General features: G+C 31.4%; 2 protein-coding genes across 2 annotated transcripts; one reads left to right on the forward strand and one right to left on the reverse strand.

Annotated features, from left to right (window-relative positions):
- Window positions 1-624: 624 nt before the first annotated feature.
- HDAC1 (histone deacetylase 1) lies at window positions 625-12166 on the reverse strand. The gene is made up of 11 exons (XM_088263075.1): window positions 11995-12166; window positions 9344-9456; window positions 9142-9259; window positions 8407-8507; window positions 7595-7838; window positions 6558-6734; window positions 5604-5941; window positions 4908-4997; window positions 3851-4034; window positions 3205-3494; window positions 625-3035 (listed from the first exon to the last, which is right to left on the reverse strand). Exons 1-10 carry the CDS (start codon window positions 12041-12043, stop codon window positions 3421-3423), a joined length of 1488 nt encoding a protein of 495 aa, XP_088119201.1. The 5' UTR covers window positions 12044-12166; the 3' UTR covers window positions 625-3035; window positions 3205-3420.
- A 1519-nt stretch (window positions 12167-13685) lies between these two features.
- LOC148313431 (mitochondrial carrier homolog 2-like) lies at window positions 13686-15773 on the forward strand. The gene is made up of 2 exons (XM_088263112.1): window positions 13686-13812; window positions 14441-15773. The coding sequence occupies exon 2, from the start codon at window positions 14464-14466 to the stop codon at window positions 15364-15366; it is 903 nt and encodes a 300-aa protein (XP_088119238.1). The 5' UTR covers window positions 13686-13812; window positions 14441-14463; the 3' UTR covers window positions 15367-15773.
- Window positions 15774-15907: the final 134 nt, after the last annotated feature.

Here is a 15907-nt window from a genome sequence, read left to right on the forward strand (position 1 = left end):
TTTTCCTATCGGTATTACGTGATGGTTGTCAATGAAAAGGTAAAATGATATTTTTTATCTAATATTAACCTAACCTTACTTTTTGACCGCTAACATAAATCGGCATTACTTTAATTAACCAATAAAAAGCAGATATACCAGAGACAATCCAAATATTCTATTTTTACTACAGGTAGTACTCCTAAATATCAACTGCCAGAGAATCTCATCCGATAAAATGAATTGTTATCTCTCTATTAAAAAATTGTCTGCTTCAGTTTTTTAGCATAAGGGGATGTTGGTAAAATTATGATTTTTACATAAGGGTAGGACACAGGGATAAGGATTGGGTTAATTTCTTTCTTATTTCGTCATAACGTAACACGTTACGATGCGAGCATTCAGGCAGTCAGCACACCGAGCCGAGGGCTCCATTCATATTTTCGGATGCTCGGTGATGCTCGCCGCGAGCGATGTTACGACGAAATGCTCCGGTCAGTCTCCACCTTTAAATTCCTTTTTTTGTGTACAATTTGTTAACCATTCACCCAATTTCAAGAAGATGGCCAATATTCTGTTTTTAGATCAAATAAAATATACCTGTAAAGTTCTTTTTTAATTGTCGAATGATAATAAAAAAACAAATTGATGGAAGTATAAAATATAATTTAAAAAATTACAATTATTATTTTATCCTTATACAAATAGAAGATAATACACAATACATTACATATGTTTTACATGGTGCTGTTCAATCTTGAGATTTTTAACAGAGCATACAAATAAATCAAAGATTTGGACAGCATTCAAATTTAGATGATAATGGAAGTGCTAGCCGTAGTAATCCTACATTTGATTTCCATGAGTCTAGTGCAGCAATTTTTGTAGATCTTAAACTGATGTAAAAAGAGGAATTATCTTCAATTGTTTCATATAAATTTATTGAAAATATTTCCCTGATTGTTAGGAAATATAATTTTTATGATAGTCCACTTATAAATTATTCAAATCCACAGTAATGCTCTCTACGAGACAATACTGTTATTGACATACGAAAACCAGATTTGGTATGTAATATACATCCACAATTTTTTTGATACATATTTCATAATACGTAACAAATAAAACCAAATGATATTTTTAGAGGACAATATTTTATCATTTACAATCAATAAATATTTTTTTCACTATGAAAGTGTCCTTTTCACCTTATTAAAAAATGTGGTTTGTGTTAGAATAACTCTTTATTATATTTCTAGACTCGAGGGGGTGATAGTTCGTATTTTTCTAATATAAGTATATTTGAGATCAAAATCAAATATTTAGTATTTTTTTACACATCAGATGTTTCCTTAATATTTAATATGTACTAATGTTACCAGTCACACAAAATACATATCATCATTTAAAGTTAATTTTTCAAGCAAAAATAATTGTTGATTACATACAACACACTGGATCGAAGATTAAGCTTAAATAATTTAATGAAAAAATACAATTTGCCATTTGTGAAATCATTCTTTATTGTTTTAGATGTGTTTAATAAGTCAATTATATTTTGAAAAGAAATGGATTTGTATGATTTACAACATTGCGAAAGTTATGAGGAAGTAAAACCGAAGGTCTTCCAAATCATTGCCAATATATTTATTCTCCTTAAGGCAATATTTTTTTAAAAAATCAATCAATCAGCATAATTAATAATGCAATTATTACCACTTTGAAGGTTCCAAGATTGATCTTGGTATTAAATTGTGCCAATAATTCAAGATTCAAATATGTTATTCCCCAATAATTAATTATAAACTTTTATAGTTCAAATAACTGCCACATGTATTTTTTTTCAAAATATATATTGACAAAACTTAACTCAAATTACAGTGCTTGGACAGTAAGGAAAAATGGCCACTTTATAACCTGGTGCAATTTGATTTTTTTAGCAAAATTCGATACCCTAAATTTATAATTAATAAACTTTTAGTGAGTCATTGAAATACATAATCAAGTACCTACATAATTTAATTGAAATATCCAGCATAAACATCAGTTAAAATTAACAAGTACAAATCAGCGTAAAGTAAAATTATAATGTTAAAAATAAAATCACTCTTCATATCACACTGTTTCGAAATTTGGTGTTTTAATTTCACAATGATTATTATTTATTTATTAAAAATGTAATCTGGCTATCTTGAACCTGATCTTGTTTCCAATGTCCACAAATGAAAAAAACTTCCGATACATAAAATCTTGACTCAGATACGACTGGTACAGATCAAAATAATTTTACCAATTTATAAATAAATAAAAACATTACTCGGAAAACTTTTCTAATATTTCATAATGGAAAGCACATTATAAAGTTAGCATTGGAGAAAAAAAAATCTTTCAATTTTTTGTCATCCTTACATTACTAATTAGAAAAATGCTTCCTTTCTGTGCTGTGATGTTTTCTGACCGGTATGGCCAGTCACCTACTTATTCATAATATGTTAGTAATTTTCTCAATGACATATAAGTATATATGTAATTATTTGAGCACATATTTGTGTAAATCAATTATTTCTCTTCTTTCATCACCGTGCACGAATCAATACGCTGAACGGGCGGAGATATCACTTCGTAGAAAGAGCAGATTGATTAAAAAAATCAAACTGATTGACGCACAGTATAACGTGCGACCTATTTTGCATATTACAAGAGATTGAATCCAGTAATAAAATAGGTATAATTCCAAATATGCCCTTACAGCGGTAATCATTAGACAACTATGCACAAGGTCCTGCGTTCGATTCCTGTACAGATCAACATAGGAATTGAATTTATAGCATTCTTTCGTTATAATATTGAGCACGAGACATTCCCGTAGTTTGCCTTCAAGATAATGTTGCATCAATTCAGGCGAGAGAATCCCAGATCTATGGTACGTGTAGGGGAGAAAAGTGACTATGTGATGTGCATTTCAACACACAAGTTAAGCCATAACCATACAAGGCTAGGTGGTTATAGTATTAAAATAATTTACATGTTTGTCATATAATCAACATACATTTCGGCTGTCCAAATTTAAAACACAGTAGGGACATTTTTTTGTAGTAGGTTTTTTTTGCATTTATTAGAGAGGAGGATATTTAGTAGAGTCTACTTAGTCCAAAAATGCAAAAAAAAACCTACTACAAAAAAATGTCCCTTACTGTGTTTTAAATTTGGACAGCCGATTTGTACCTTTAAAATTAATCATAAAATGTTGAAGAATATTAAATCTTCAGAAAATACAATTAATGTCCCTCGGAATCTCAACGCACGTGCACACATTAATTTAATTAAATAATTGGAAAAATATCTACTTAAAATTAAGTTCAATTTTGATAAATGGTTTAGTTTTGATTGGATACTGCACAGTTACTTAGAGGTAATATGAAAATTCACTTATTGCGATCATCAGGGATTTGCCGCAGATTCTTTTTTACTATCTTCCGCACTGCTTACCTTCATCTCGTCTTTTGGTTCTTCGGCTAGAATAAACATTATCGTCTCATTAATGTCTTTTTAAAATGAATGAATAATCGCAAAACAATCAATATTTTATAGTTTCTATATGTAAATACTCAAAATATCACTCGTACTTTAAATATTTATCGAGCTATGTGAAAAAATCCCTCCATTATAATCCATAAATAGACAATTTTGAGATATCCTATATTCTGTAAGTATATATTTCATTATATCTTGAGATACATACCAAAAAAATCCTTTTATTTGGGATGGATGGATTTTTACATTGAATTAGCGTGCTCCTTTTGATTATGGAATTATTTGGAGATAAATCTATTTTTTTCACGTACGTACTTTTGAAAGATTGTGTACTTACTTTTAACTTCTTCCTTGGCACTGTTGATGGGCGTGTTGGGTTCCTGTTTGTCTAGTCGGGGCCTCTTGCGGGGAGCTCCTGTCCCCTTGAAGGAGCGGTTGTCCCTGCGCCCCCCTCCCGCCCCACCTCCGGCCCCCTCGTCTTCTGAGTCACTCAGCTCGTTGTCGGGGGCTATTCTCTTATCCTAAAAAATGAGATAAATGTAAATTCAAAATGAATTGTATGACTCTCTATAATGGAACTACAGTCGGTTATTTTACATCAAGTTTTTTTTTTTAACAATCTATTTGGCAGTATAAACAATTTAAAAAAAAATAAAAAAAAGTAGAGGTAAAAATAACTGAACATTTTCTAAAATTATTTATTTGACAGTATAAATAATTTTTTTAAAAAAAGCTAGAGGTAAAATACCTGTGAACAGACTGTATGTATAATCTCTTTCAATCAGGTGATAATTTGATATTTTTAAAATATTTTGAATTTTTGGTGTTGTTTATACAAAACAATTTCTTATATTAAATTGAGAAAATATTTCGCCCCAAATTCTAAATAAAATTAACACAATAAGAACAGGAAAGGTTTTCTACCCTTTCGGTCGATTGTACCAATTGATTCGTGTACCGACCAATTGTATCGTGTATTGTATCTCTTTGTTAAGGTCTAAACTATATGTACACAATTATCAAATCCCTGTATTTCTTTTATCTTAACACACGCCCGAAATGTGTTAAGATAAAAGAAATACAAAATCGTAATTACTAAAAATAAATCATTAATACTCTAGAATTTTTAATTCAAAAGTTACTATAATTTTTTTCTATTTGTAAAAAAATTAACTATATTAAAAAATAATCATAATTACCAATTTCATAGTGATTTTATTATTATGCCATGATTTTTTTGTATTTATTTGCTTGTATGGAAGGAGTGAATTATTTTTTATTAAAAAATGCTAATGTCAAATTGAATTTTCTTTCAATTTAAGTCAAATATAAAGTAAGATCTTTAATTATCGAAATCCCAATTGAACCCGTGTATGTATTAAAATAACACAAACCTTATCACTTTGGGGCAGTCTGTCATCCTTGTCTACTTTGTCTTCATCTTCTGATTCGTCATTTACAGCATCATCCGGAATAGCTTGTATCTGTACAAATACATTTTACTTATAGAAAGCAGCTAAAGCAAATTTATTCAATTTTCACAAATAAAAACAAGGTTTTATTTATAAATCAACATAAATTTCCTCAAATTTTAAGTCATCCGATTTTACATTCCATATTTTTTTCATTTTAAGAGATCGCTAGCTAAAAACATGAAAGGAAAACTTGCATATGCATACTTTATATTTGGCTTCCCCATCACATATTTTTTTGCTTTTTTTATAAGTTTTAAAGGTTTCAAAATTAATATTTCCCATTTTTTATTCTTCTTCATAACCTCATACACATCCAATGGTGCATAAGGCACTGCATCAAATTGATGCAATTTTAAGTTGATCTTTAATTATATAAATGCAATGTGATCAGTCTTACACCTCAGGTAGGTACTAGTAGTCCTAGGTAATATGAAATAAATATAAGAATGAAAAAAACACTTATTGACCACCCCTTGGAATCGAACTAGGGGCATCCGGCATGATAGCAAAACTCGGTAATTATCACACAATGAAGGGCGCGCTTGCGTAGAAAATGTAAAATGAGATTTTACTGTATTTTGAAATTGTGGGCATCGCTGCTACATTTTTGTTTACCTGTACACCGGGAGCGTGAGGCAACATGCGAAGATTCTCAAACAACCTATTCTTGATCTTCTCCAAATACTCTGAGGTATTCTGATTGGCCATGTTGCTGGGGCTGATGTGCAGCTTGAAGTCGGGTCCAAAGTACTCAAAGTAGTCGTTGTAGGGGAGCTCGTTGGCGATCTCGCAGCCCAGAGCCACGGAGGTCTCGTACGTCCAACAGCGGGACACGTTCCTGATGGTGTAGCCACCTCCGCCGACCAAAAGGAACGGGAGACCGAACCTCTTCACCAGCTCCACGCACCGCCCGTGACCGCGAACCGTGAGATTGAAACAACCCAGACGGTCCCCTGAGAAAAAAAATCAAAGTAAAAATCACCTCACATTTAATATCACTGGACAAGTGACAGATGCATATTGTATGTCTAAGCACCGTTAATTTAATATTTTAGTGTAAAGTAATCACTTAAACCAGCCTAAGACAGTTGTAAGCCCCGTAAATGCCCAGACTTCCATATTCTTCTTCATCTATGTTGAGATGTAGAAAAATAATATGGTAAATATTTTTCCCAAGTTGGTTTCTTCATTTTCAAATTGATAAGCTACAACTTCACATGTTAGCCAATGCTTTTGATAGTAGATTTATTTAATATATTGTTATCCACCTTGAAGTCTGTACTTTCTCAGAATTTCTTCTCCATGTTATAATGGATAAATTTAAACGTTGTGTTTCACTCTCTCTTGCTGCTCGCTGATAGTGTGTGAAGGAGACGTATATTTACCAGTATTTACTATTTGTTATTTTATTATTATTTTATGTTTAAGACTTTTTGTTTCTCTATTAGTGTATTTTTATATTAGATACTGTATAAATGTAGTATGTTAAAGGCTTTAGCCGTTCAATAAACAAATAAATAAATAAAGATAACTGTTGTGATAATGATCAAAAAGATGAGAGAGCTATACCTGTCAAGGAGTCGGCTCCACACTGCAATACGACAGCAGAAGGTTGGAATGTCTCCATGACTTTAGAAATGATGGGCACAAATATAGACTCGTACGATTCATCGTCCATTCCGTCTCTCAGCGGTATATTCACCGCATAGTACTTGCCCTTGCCAGCACCGATATCTCTCAAGTCACCTGCAACAAAAATTAGTTTAGTTAAATCATTTGTTCCCCAGGGAAAACAATTAATTTCACTAATATTGTGTTTACGTGTGATACAAGAAGGGGGTGTCCTGAATCAGAATGTTGTAATAAAACAGCACTTTTTGTGATTTTTTAGAAAGGAAAGAAAAAAATGAAGTTATTGCATTTTGAGGTATGGTTTTATATATCGTAGTCGTACAGGAGAAAGTGACCAACTAACAAAATATAAAATGTTCAGCAGGGCCATTTAAGTCACTTTTGCTTGGCAAAGAAAATAAGCATCAATGTAGTTAGTTTAACAAGTCAATATATTATACTTTCAAGTTTAAAATACTTTGGGATTTTTTCAGGGTAATATTAAGCTAGTATGATATCAAACAGTCAATAGTAAAAAAAATGCACTTGGTCACTTTCTCCTGTATGACCTCGATATATTTAGCGAATACAAAAAAATAAAGTAATTTCATGGGTGTCACAACGTAAACATATTCTTGGATAGTTGATCTATCGATTTAACCTCTCCAGGAGTATGGAGTACATGTACTACGTTGAAAAAAAAATTGTGTGAATTGACAGTTTGCAAACCCTGGATAATGGTACCAGTTTTCTTTAGATAAAACGTGGAAATTGTAATATTTTTTTTACCCATTTTGAAAAAATTTCTATTTTCATAATATGTTCACCAATTAAAAAAAAATTATTTCACTCATAGAATGGATACAATTAAATAACTCACTCCCGGAAAGGTTAAGCAATAATAAAAAATAGAAACATATTTTTTGAGAATCTGATTCAGGACACCCTGTTAATTTGGAACCAATATTATATTTGAGTGAATTGCATGAAGTTACCTGTCCCAGGGAAGTATTCTCCGTATTTGTGGAACGACACCGTCATGACTCGGTCCGTGGTGTAGAAGGCCTCCTCCACGCCGTCCCCGTGGTGGACGTCAATGTCGATGTACAGCACTCGCTGGTGGTACTTGAGCAGCTCCAGAATGCCCAGCACTATGTCATTGACATAACAGAAGCCAGATGCCTCCGACTTTTTGGCGTGATGCAGACCACCTCCCCAATTGATGCAGATCTCCGAAGCCTATGAAATTAAACAAAAGAAGATAAAAACATATATTTTAATATTGCATATTACACACATGGTAAAGACTCATCAAGTTGAAATCAAAGCGGTCAAAATTTAAAAAGAATTTTAACTCGTTGACTACCAAGTACGAGTTATATCATATTGTATTTACTTGCTATATTCGTGCAGCTACAATAGTATTATATCAGTGCTAGTATGGATAGATGGTTTCCGGAAGAGAACAAAAAATCAATCCTGGCTTACATGAAAAGAAAATTTATTAATAAATGAACAGAAAATATAGTTATAAAAAATTTATTCAAAATCAAGAAGTAAAAGAATACTTTTAAAGAATTGGTATTTTAAACCGGAATTCTGAAAATCGTCGTGGCAGTCAACGTGTTTAAGTAACTAATCCTAATAAATAAATTTTTAAAATCTTATTTTTCACATACAGAGTGATGTGCAGTGATATTTCAATGTCCGAGATATGTCTGAATTGACTAGGTTTTACTATATTACATTGAATTAGTGGAAAAATAATACATGTTATTGACTACTATACATATTATATTGAACTAACCTGTTTATTCAGTTTTACTGCTGCTGCTACTGAACCTCCAGCAGACAGTTGACAAAACTCATAAAGCCCATCAAATACGGGACAATCCTCGCCGACATTAACTGTAATGAATGATAAAAACATTAAATATATGTCATCCACAAATTGCACATTGTTTGCGGGAAAAACTTAAAAGCGTCTTTCACGTACTGTTGGTAGAGAACGGATGACGCTCATAAGCGTTCTATTTGCTACTTTTGGTAGAGCGCGAGAGATGCCAAAAAAATGTACAGATCGGAATTGGGTTTGTTGTTACAGTAGATGCTGTCTTAACCGACCTAGACAGGACCGACTCAGGGCCGGATAACGAAAAAGCCGGTTGAAGAGAAGGTAGTGAAAAACACATTTAAAAAAAACACTTTCGCAAGAAAGAAAAAAAAACACTATTTTTTCAAAATACTAAGAAAACAGAACTGTGAATTCACAGCACACTGTGAGTATAATTAGGGTTGGGGTTGGTGAAAAAAACGCACGACAACAATGTGTGTGACATGAACATAATCCTACATACTATCTGTTATACAATTTATTCAGTTTCTAGATTTTAAATAGTCCTAAAAATTGTAAACAATCTAAGAACAGTTAACCAGGAAAATGTATACTTCGCGCATTTAGAACTCGCACGTATATTTTTGCAATGCTGAAGACTAAATTCTACATTAACATTGAAAAGATATTCAAAACAGGAATACTTACATCTCTGCATCTGTTTATTGTATTCCGACATGTTGTCAGGTCGGATGGATCTTAAAAATCTGATGTAATCATCGGAATGGAATTTTGTCATCTCATCCGCTGTTGCTTTGTGAGGACGCTGGAAATTTCACATTCGTTAGTATAATAGTCTGCCAACGACGGTACCAATCTCAATAAGAGGATGATTTACGAATGAACTTACATAAATTTCCATCTTTCTGTACAGTCCATAATTCAAAAGGAGGTTGTGAGTCATGCGTATGCGGTGGGGCTTCATGGGGTGTCCTTGTCCATAGTAATAGTTTCCGATATCACCTATTGAAAAAGAAACACATTAGCATAAAATACTGTAATGCAAAAAGAGCCTGGAGTCTACTACTATATGATTTGACAATGCATTTCTTGGGAGAGAACACTTTCCGTTTCATTCTACACCACAACATTCATTAATAATTCCTTTTCAATACGACCAACCAAATTCAGGAATGAATTTTCTCCTCCCATGTAAAAATGCACTCTCTCTAATAATCTTTGAGAAATATCTTAAATAAACATTAATTACCATCTGTCCTTAGAATCCCAAATTATCCATCACATCATTCCTTCCTTTTCGGATCTTCTCCCTATCCAAGACAGCTCCTTAACTACATATATATACATATATACATACAGATACATACATACTCTCTAAGCTTTCCTTTCTATTATCAATTTACTACAACTTTCCAATTACATGATACAATTTCTCATTCTGTTTTATTTTCCACTTATTTGTACAAACACTATCTACCCAATCATTTTAAACAGCAGTTCAAATCTTACCCACCATCACCACCCAGTTTTTGGTTGGTTGGAAGATATTGCTTCATACAAATGCACATGAAACATTTTAAATAAATAAATACTATGATTATTAAAACACGTGAGGAAATTTTAATTATGTGGACATCACGTGTGATGTCATTGAGAGTCAGCGAGGATTTTGACTATCTTTATAAACTTGCAATCCGGGGGTAGTAGTGTAGCTTGCAGAGCCTATTCCAAGTACAGTAAGTCTTCGACCTCTACTTCCGCGATGAATTCGTTCCAAAGGTTTTTGTGTAAGTCGAAAAATCCCATAGGTCAAAAAAAAATCTTTTTGAATTTATTTTAAATATGGTATGTAATAATATGCGCTAGTTTAAAGGATATAGTACATTTGTGAAAACAGAACAGATCTACATAGATGTATTTGATAAAACATAATTATTTTTATAGGTTATTATTTAATCAGATAAGTACATTATTATTTCTGTGTACATATACATTTAAGTACAAACTACTTTTTTATTATTAATATTCCTGTATTTTTGGTAATAATCGTAGATTGCGTTGATAGTGATATTTTTCCAAATCCAAAATTCAAATTAATAATTGTTCTAATCGTAGAATGACACATTTTATAACCGCATGCAATATCAGCCACCTTTTTCATTTGTTTCATAATTTTAACTTTGGTCTCCATTGTTATGGTATATCTTCTTTTGTTATAAATTTGAGAATCAAAGAATAAACGACAAGAAAAACATTTTTTTTAAATTGTGTAAGTATGAATTAACGTAAGTCGAAATCACGTAAGTTGAGGACTTATTGTACATATTAATCCATGGGAAACTGAGAAGAGAGTGAAATCTTTTTTGTACTTCTTTTAACAGCATTCGTAATAATTTTTCAAACATTTTCCGTTTGATTAGGTTAATAAGGAAGTGTATTACTTATCAAGATGGTAAAATGCAGTTTTTCAACAAGCGTTTATAGCAAATGGAAATAACGAAATATTGAATTATCAGATTTTTGAGAAATATAAACATAATATTTCAAAACCCCCTTAGACATGAAGGAAGTTAAATCCCATATTTCTCCTTAGCATACCCAATCAGAAAACTAAAAACGAAATAGTTAGTTGCAAACGGAAGCAAATTAAGCGAAAAATATCAATCATGAAATAATTCCTTTCAATATCCAATTCCTTATTATCTGCATGAAAAACATTTAACTCGATTATTTTAATTGCACTTTTAAAAAAATGTAAAAATTGGGAGATATTGATTTTATACATATTTCAGATATTTAAAACAAAATCTACAGTGAGTAATACTTTCTATCCCTATAACATCCACTGGTGCATAAGGTAAAGCATTTTATAGTCTTCATCGAAAAATTGCACAATATCCTTTAGAATTCAATTGCTAGGGGGCACCACGAAAGTCGGCGGGGCACACTTCGACAACGTGAAATTACATTTATTTTTCAATAAAAAATTAATTATATCATAATAAACTAATTATCTAAAATAAGGCATTTAAATAAAGGAATAAAATACCCAAAAGAAGTAAAAATATTTTATTGAAAATAAATAATCATATTTAACAAGTTTTATAATGAGCTACCTCATTATCTGAGATGTCTAATAATAAAAAAATAAGCGTGAATTATTTTAGGAACGTCTAACTATAAAATCATCGGTTGACGCGCTCGCTTGTGCTTCGTACGCCTGTATACTGTGCTCATTGCGATGAGCGGGAACAAGCGGACCAATAGAACAGCGGCTAATCGACAGACGCCGTAGTGAACAAAGGATACTTCGGTTAAGCGTGCAGATTTTCAGTAAAACCAAAAATACAATTATTTATATTTAAAGAATACATACATATCTACAAAAAATTATATAGATGAAGAAAGTAATATCGCAATATACTTGGTAAAGAGTAGTAGTTGCGTTTAATCACAAAACGAACCTCTTCCCGGCATTCCCTACAAAATTTTCAAACGACATAGTTGCAAGCAATTCAAATTTTAAAAATTCATACTTACTGTCGTAATAATAACACACGCGCTTTTTACTATGAGGTTGCATAGCCATGTTTAAAATCGAGAGTAAAATCCGATGTATAAAATAAACGACGCCGCGACCGCACGACGCACCTACCGCCTGCGAGATTTGTCAGCAAATTGATCCTCTTCCTCTTCGAAATACAGTCGCTGTAATCAAGGCCATATACTACATAGACAAAATTAATGTTCGTAAGTACTTACCTTCATTTCATTCTCTTTATCTAAAAATTCTTCTGTCCATCATAATAAAACATTTTATCGAAGATGAAATACAAATTTTATTTTTTTACATACAACTTAAAAGGTGTTTATAAATGAAAATAGTAATAATAACTGTGACAGATTTTTCAAAATGTTTCATCATAGTATAGATTATTCATGAAGCACTATTTTTGTAAAATATCACCTAAAAAACATTTTACTATGCTATACATTCTGTTCTAATGGGTACGGATTTACAAAAAGCAACTTGACTTTTCAGTCCCGCAAAGAAATAATATTCTAAAATGTAGAAGTTTATGACGATAATCCGTTTTTTTTAATTACCTAACGTCCAAGTGACTCTGAAATCTAGCTAAGGCTTATGCAACACCGCTTATCATGTCCCTACTCAGGCTTCAACTTTTAACTTCAACCTTCAAGTTTTATAGCCTATGCCTACTCTTGAGTGGATTTACTCTTTGTGTTTATAGTTACTATAATTTAATGTAATCCATGAGTGAAAATTCTAGGCAAAAACATTCGCTATCTCGCTAGAGGCGTGATTTTATACATTTCATTGATTCTAATTATCAGAGAGAAGTTACTTAGGTATATGATTTTAATTCTTGATTTTACTCAGATAGTGAATTTACTTATGTGTTCTTACATCTATGTACATGCTTACATTACTTTACCCCTACAGTAATCCTTGCAGTTTATACAAAACGCGTTTAGCAATATACGCACCACACGCTTAGGAATAGTACGTAACAAATAATACATGACAAAAATCTGCCGTATTTCGTACGGAATTAACGTATTTCGTGAATACTCCGATACCATATTCATTTTTAAAGACTAATAAGAAAACTTGATTATATTTTCAGGAATTGACTTTCTAACAAGATTGATGAGCAAGGTAATTAAAAATACCATAAATTAGAATTTTATAATTTTTTTTTAAATAAAACATATACATATATATATATATATATATATATATATATATATATATATATATATATATATATATATATATATATATATATATATATATATATATATATATATATATATATATATATATATATATATATATATATATATATATATATATATATATATATATATATATATATATATATATATATATATATATATATATATATATATATATATATATATATATATATATATATATATATATATATATATATATATATATATATATATATATATATATATATATATATATATAAACATATATATATATATATATATATATATATATATATATATATATATATATATATATATATATATATATATATATATATATAAATAAACATATTTGTTTTAGTTCTTTGGGTCCTCTCCCAAAATACCTACATACGTCTGGTCAGACGTAAGTAAGTACCAAGCGAAGAGAACATAGCCCCGTGGACAATTTTTTTCTATGTATTTTTCAGATAGCGGAATTTCATCTGGCACCTGTCAGTTTTCACGATTTTCGGTATAAAGTTCGATAACGCGTTATCGGCCCATTTTATTATATAATTCACATGAAAACTGCCTTATAAGGTTATTTTATTCAAGGTTCGTATTACTAAACTTATATTCTTTGAATATTTTTCCGTAATGATTTTTATTATTTTACCAAGCAGCAGTTTGTTCAGTTTTCTTTTTGTGAAAATAATGCATTTTAACATAAAAGCTTTATTTTACTCACACATACATATTTAAAAAAATAATTACATTTTTATCTTTAAATGTTCTTTAATCCTTTTTATAATGCAATGTTATGAATAACCCAAATATATAAATATATTTAATAATAATAATAAATTTGGATAGTTTATATAGCGCCATCTCCGTAAAATACTACCTCAATTTACTTTGTATTCATAGTACATTTTGCCCTAATATCCTGTAAATTGTTGGCTTGGTTACTTTCTTGTCGCAATTATTTTTTCTTCAGCCAAGGATTGTCAATTTATTTTTGTATTTTTTGGCGCAGCTGACAAACTACAATAAAAACTAGGATGTTTTTGGGCACAAGCAGGCATTACACAGAAGCGTTAGAAGGGAATTGTGGCATCACACCATTATATTTATTTTTGAGAGCTGCCAACTTGTATAAATCCAACTGCAGTGCATTAATCTTTACCATGATTAAATTATAAAGTAATATTTATGCAAGTTATATAATTTTTTTTTTTTTCAGAAAGCAAATAATATATTTTAAAAATGGGGGAAGAAGCAAACGATCAAGTCTATAATTATTTCTCACAGACCATAATCAGTGTCATGTGTCACCCTATGGAATACTCCAAAGTATTAATGCAGTTGGGCTATGAACCGATTCCCCCGAGGCCATCCAGAAACATATTAGGTCGCCAAGCCCTATTTCTGCCCAATACTTTCCAGTACATTAAACACATAAGAAGAACTGACGGAATCATCGGATGCTTTAATGGACTTTTCCCCACACTTTTGGGTAATTTCGCATCAGCCACATTTTCCATGAAGGTTGTTACTGCGCTTCACTTGGACTGGCCCGAAATTGAAAATCCACCAGACATAATCTCAGAACCAGTGCCGATAGCCGAAGACTATGCCAAGTACGCCCGCAAAGAGATGACTCTCCACGCGGCTTCTATCGTAGTCTCCTACCCGTTCAGAGTGGTGGCCGTGAGAATGATGGCATCTTTTGTAGGAAAAGAAGAAAATTATCAATCAATGTTCGGGGCGATCGCATCTATCTATCGAGATAACGGAATTTCTGGATTCTTTAATGGGATAGTACCCAAACTGGTTGGAGATTTGTCTTGCATCGGCGCTTCGGTGATTTTAGCTTTTTTCGTTAATAAGTATATGGTGACCACCAAAGAGTGCAGAATCTACACTCTGCCAGTTCTGACATTCCTTACGAGCACGGTAACGTACCCGCTGATGCTAGTGTCGACGTGTATGGCGGTGAGCGGCAGCAGCCTGGTGGCCGGCAACCCTCCCCGGATGCCGGCGTACTCCTCCTGGAGAGTGTGCCTCTCCGACCTCCTGCAGAGACGCCAGCACAAGCGCGGCGGATCCCTCTTTTTACGATACTACGTCGGCCCCAGCTCCTTTAACTGGCCCGAAAAGAGTGATTGAATTACAGCTCGTTAGTGGCAACAATCTTTTCCTACTTGTTCAACAGCATTTACAAAATTATAATAGTGTCAGTGTGTACTTTTAAAATTATAGATGTGTAATTAATAGTTGAGTGTTAAAATGTAGGTGTACTACATTGTTAAACAAAATATTTCGAACAGCTATATATTACTATAATATATACATAATACAAATTGAGCAATATAAAATGATTATTTTCAAATTCTTAACTCACTTTACATGTTAATCAGTATATTATATTACTTTATTTATAAAATATGCATACATTGATAATTGAGCTACCTTATAATGTGAAATTGTTGAAAAAAAATAAATTTAGAGAAAATATGTAAATGTATGCATAAATAAAAGTACCAAAAATGTTCCAATATATAATTTCTCGTTAACTTGTCTTTTTTGTATTTAACTTTATTTATATATATTTATATTTTTAAAATATTTTGACTTTTTTAAAACTTCCTGCCAGTAAAAAAGCAATATAATTTGTTCATGAAAAATTTCAAAGAAAATGCATCACCGA

The sequence above is a fragment of the Brachycentrus maculatus genome, unplaced genomic scaffold, assembly GCF_059751285.1.
Source record: "Brachycentrus maculatus isolate JH-2025_06_01 unplaced genomic scaffold, ASM5975128v1 h1tg000012l, whole genome shotgun sequence".
Taxonomy (NCBI): domain Eukaryota; kingdom Metazoa; phylum Arthropoda; class Insecta; order Trichoptera; family Brachycentridae; genus Brachycentrus; species Brachycentrus maculatus.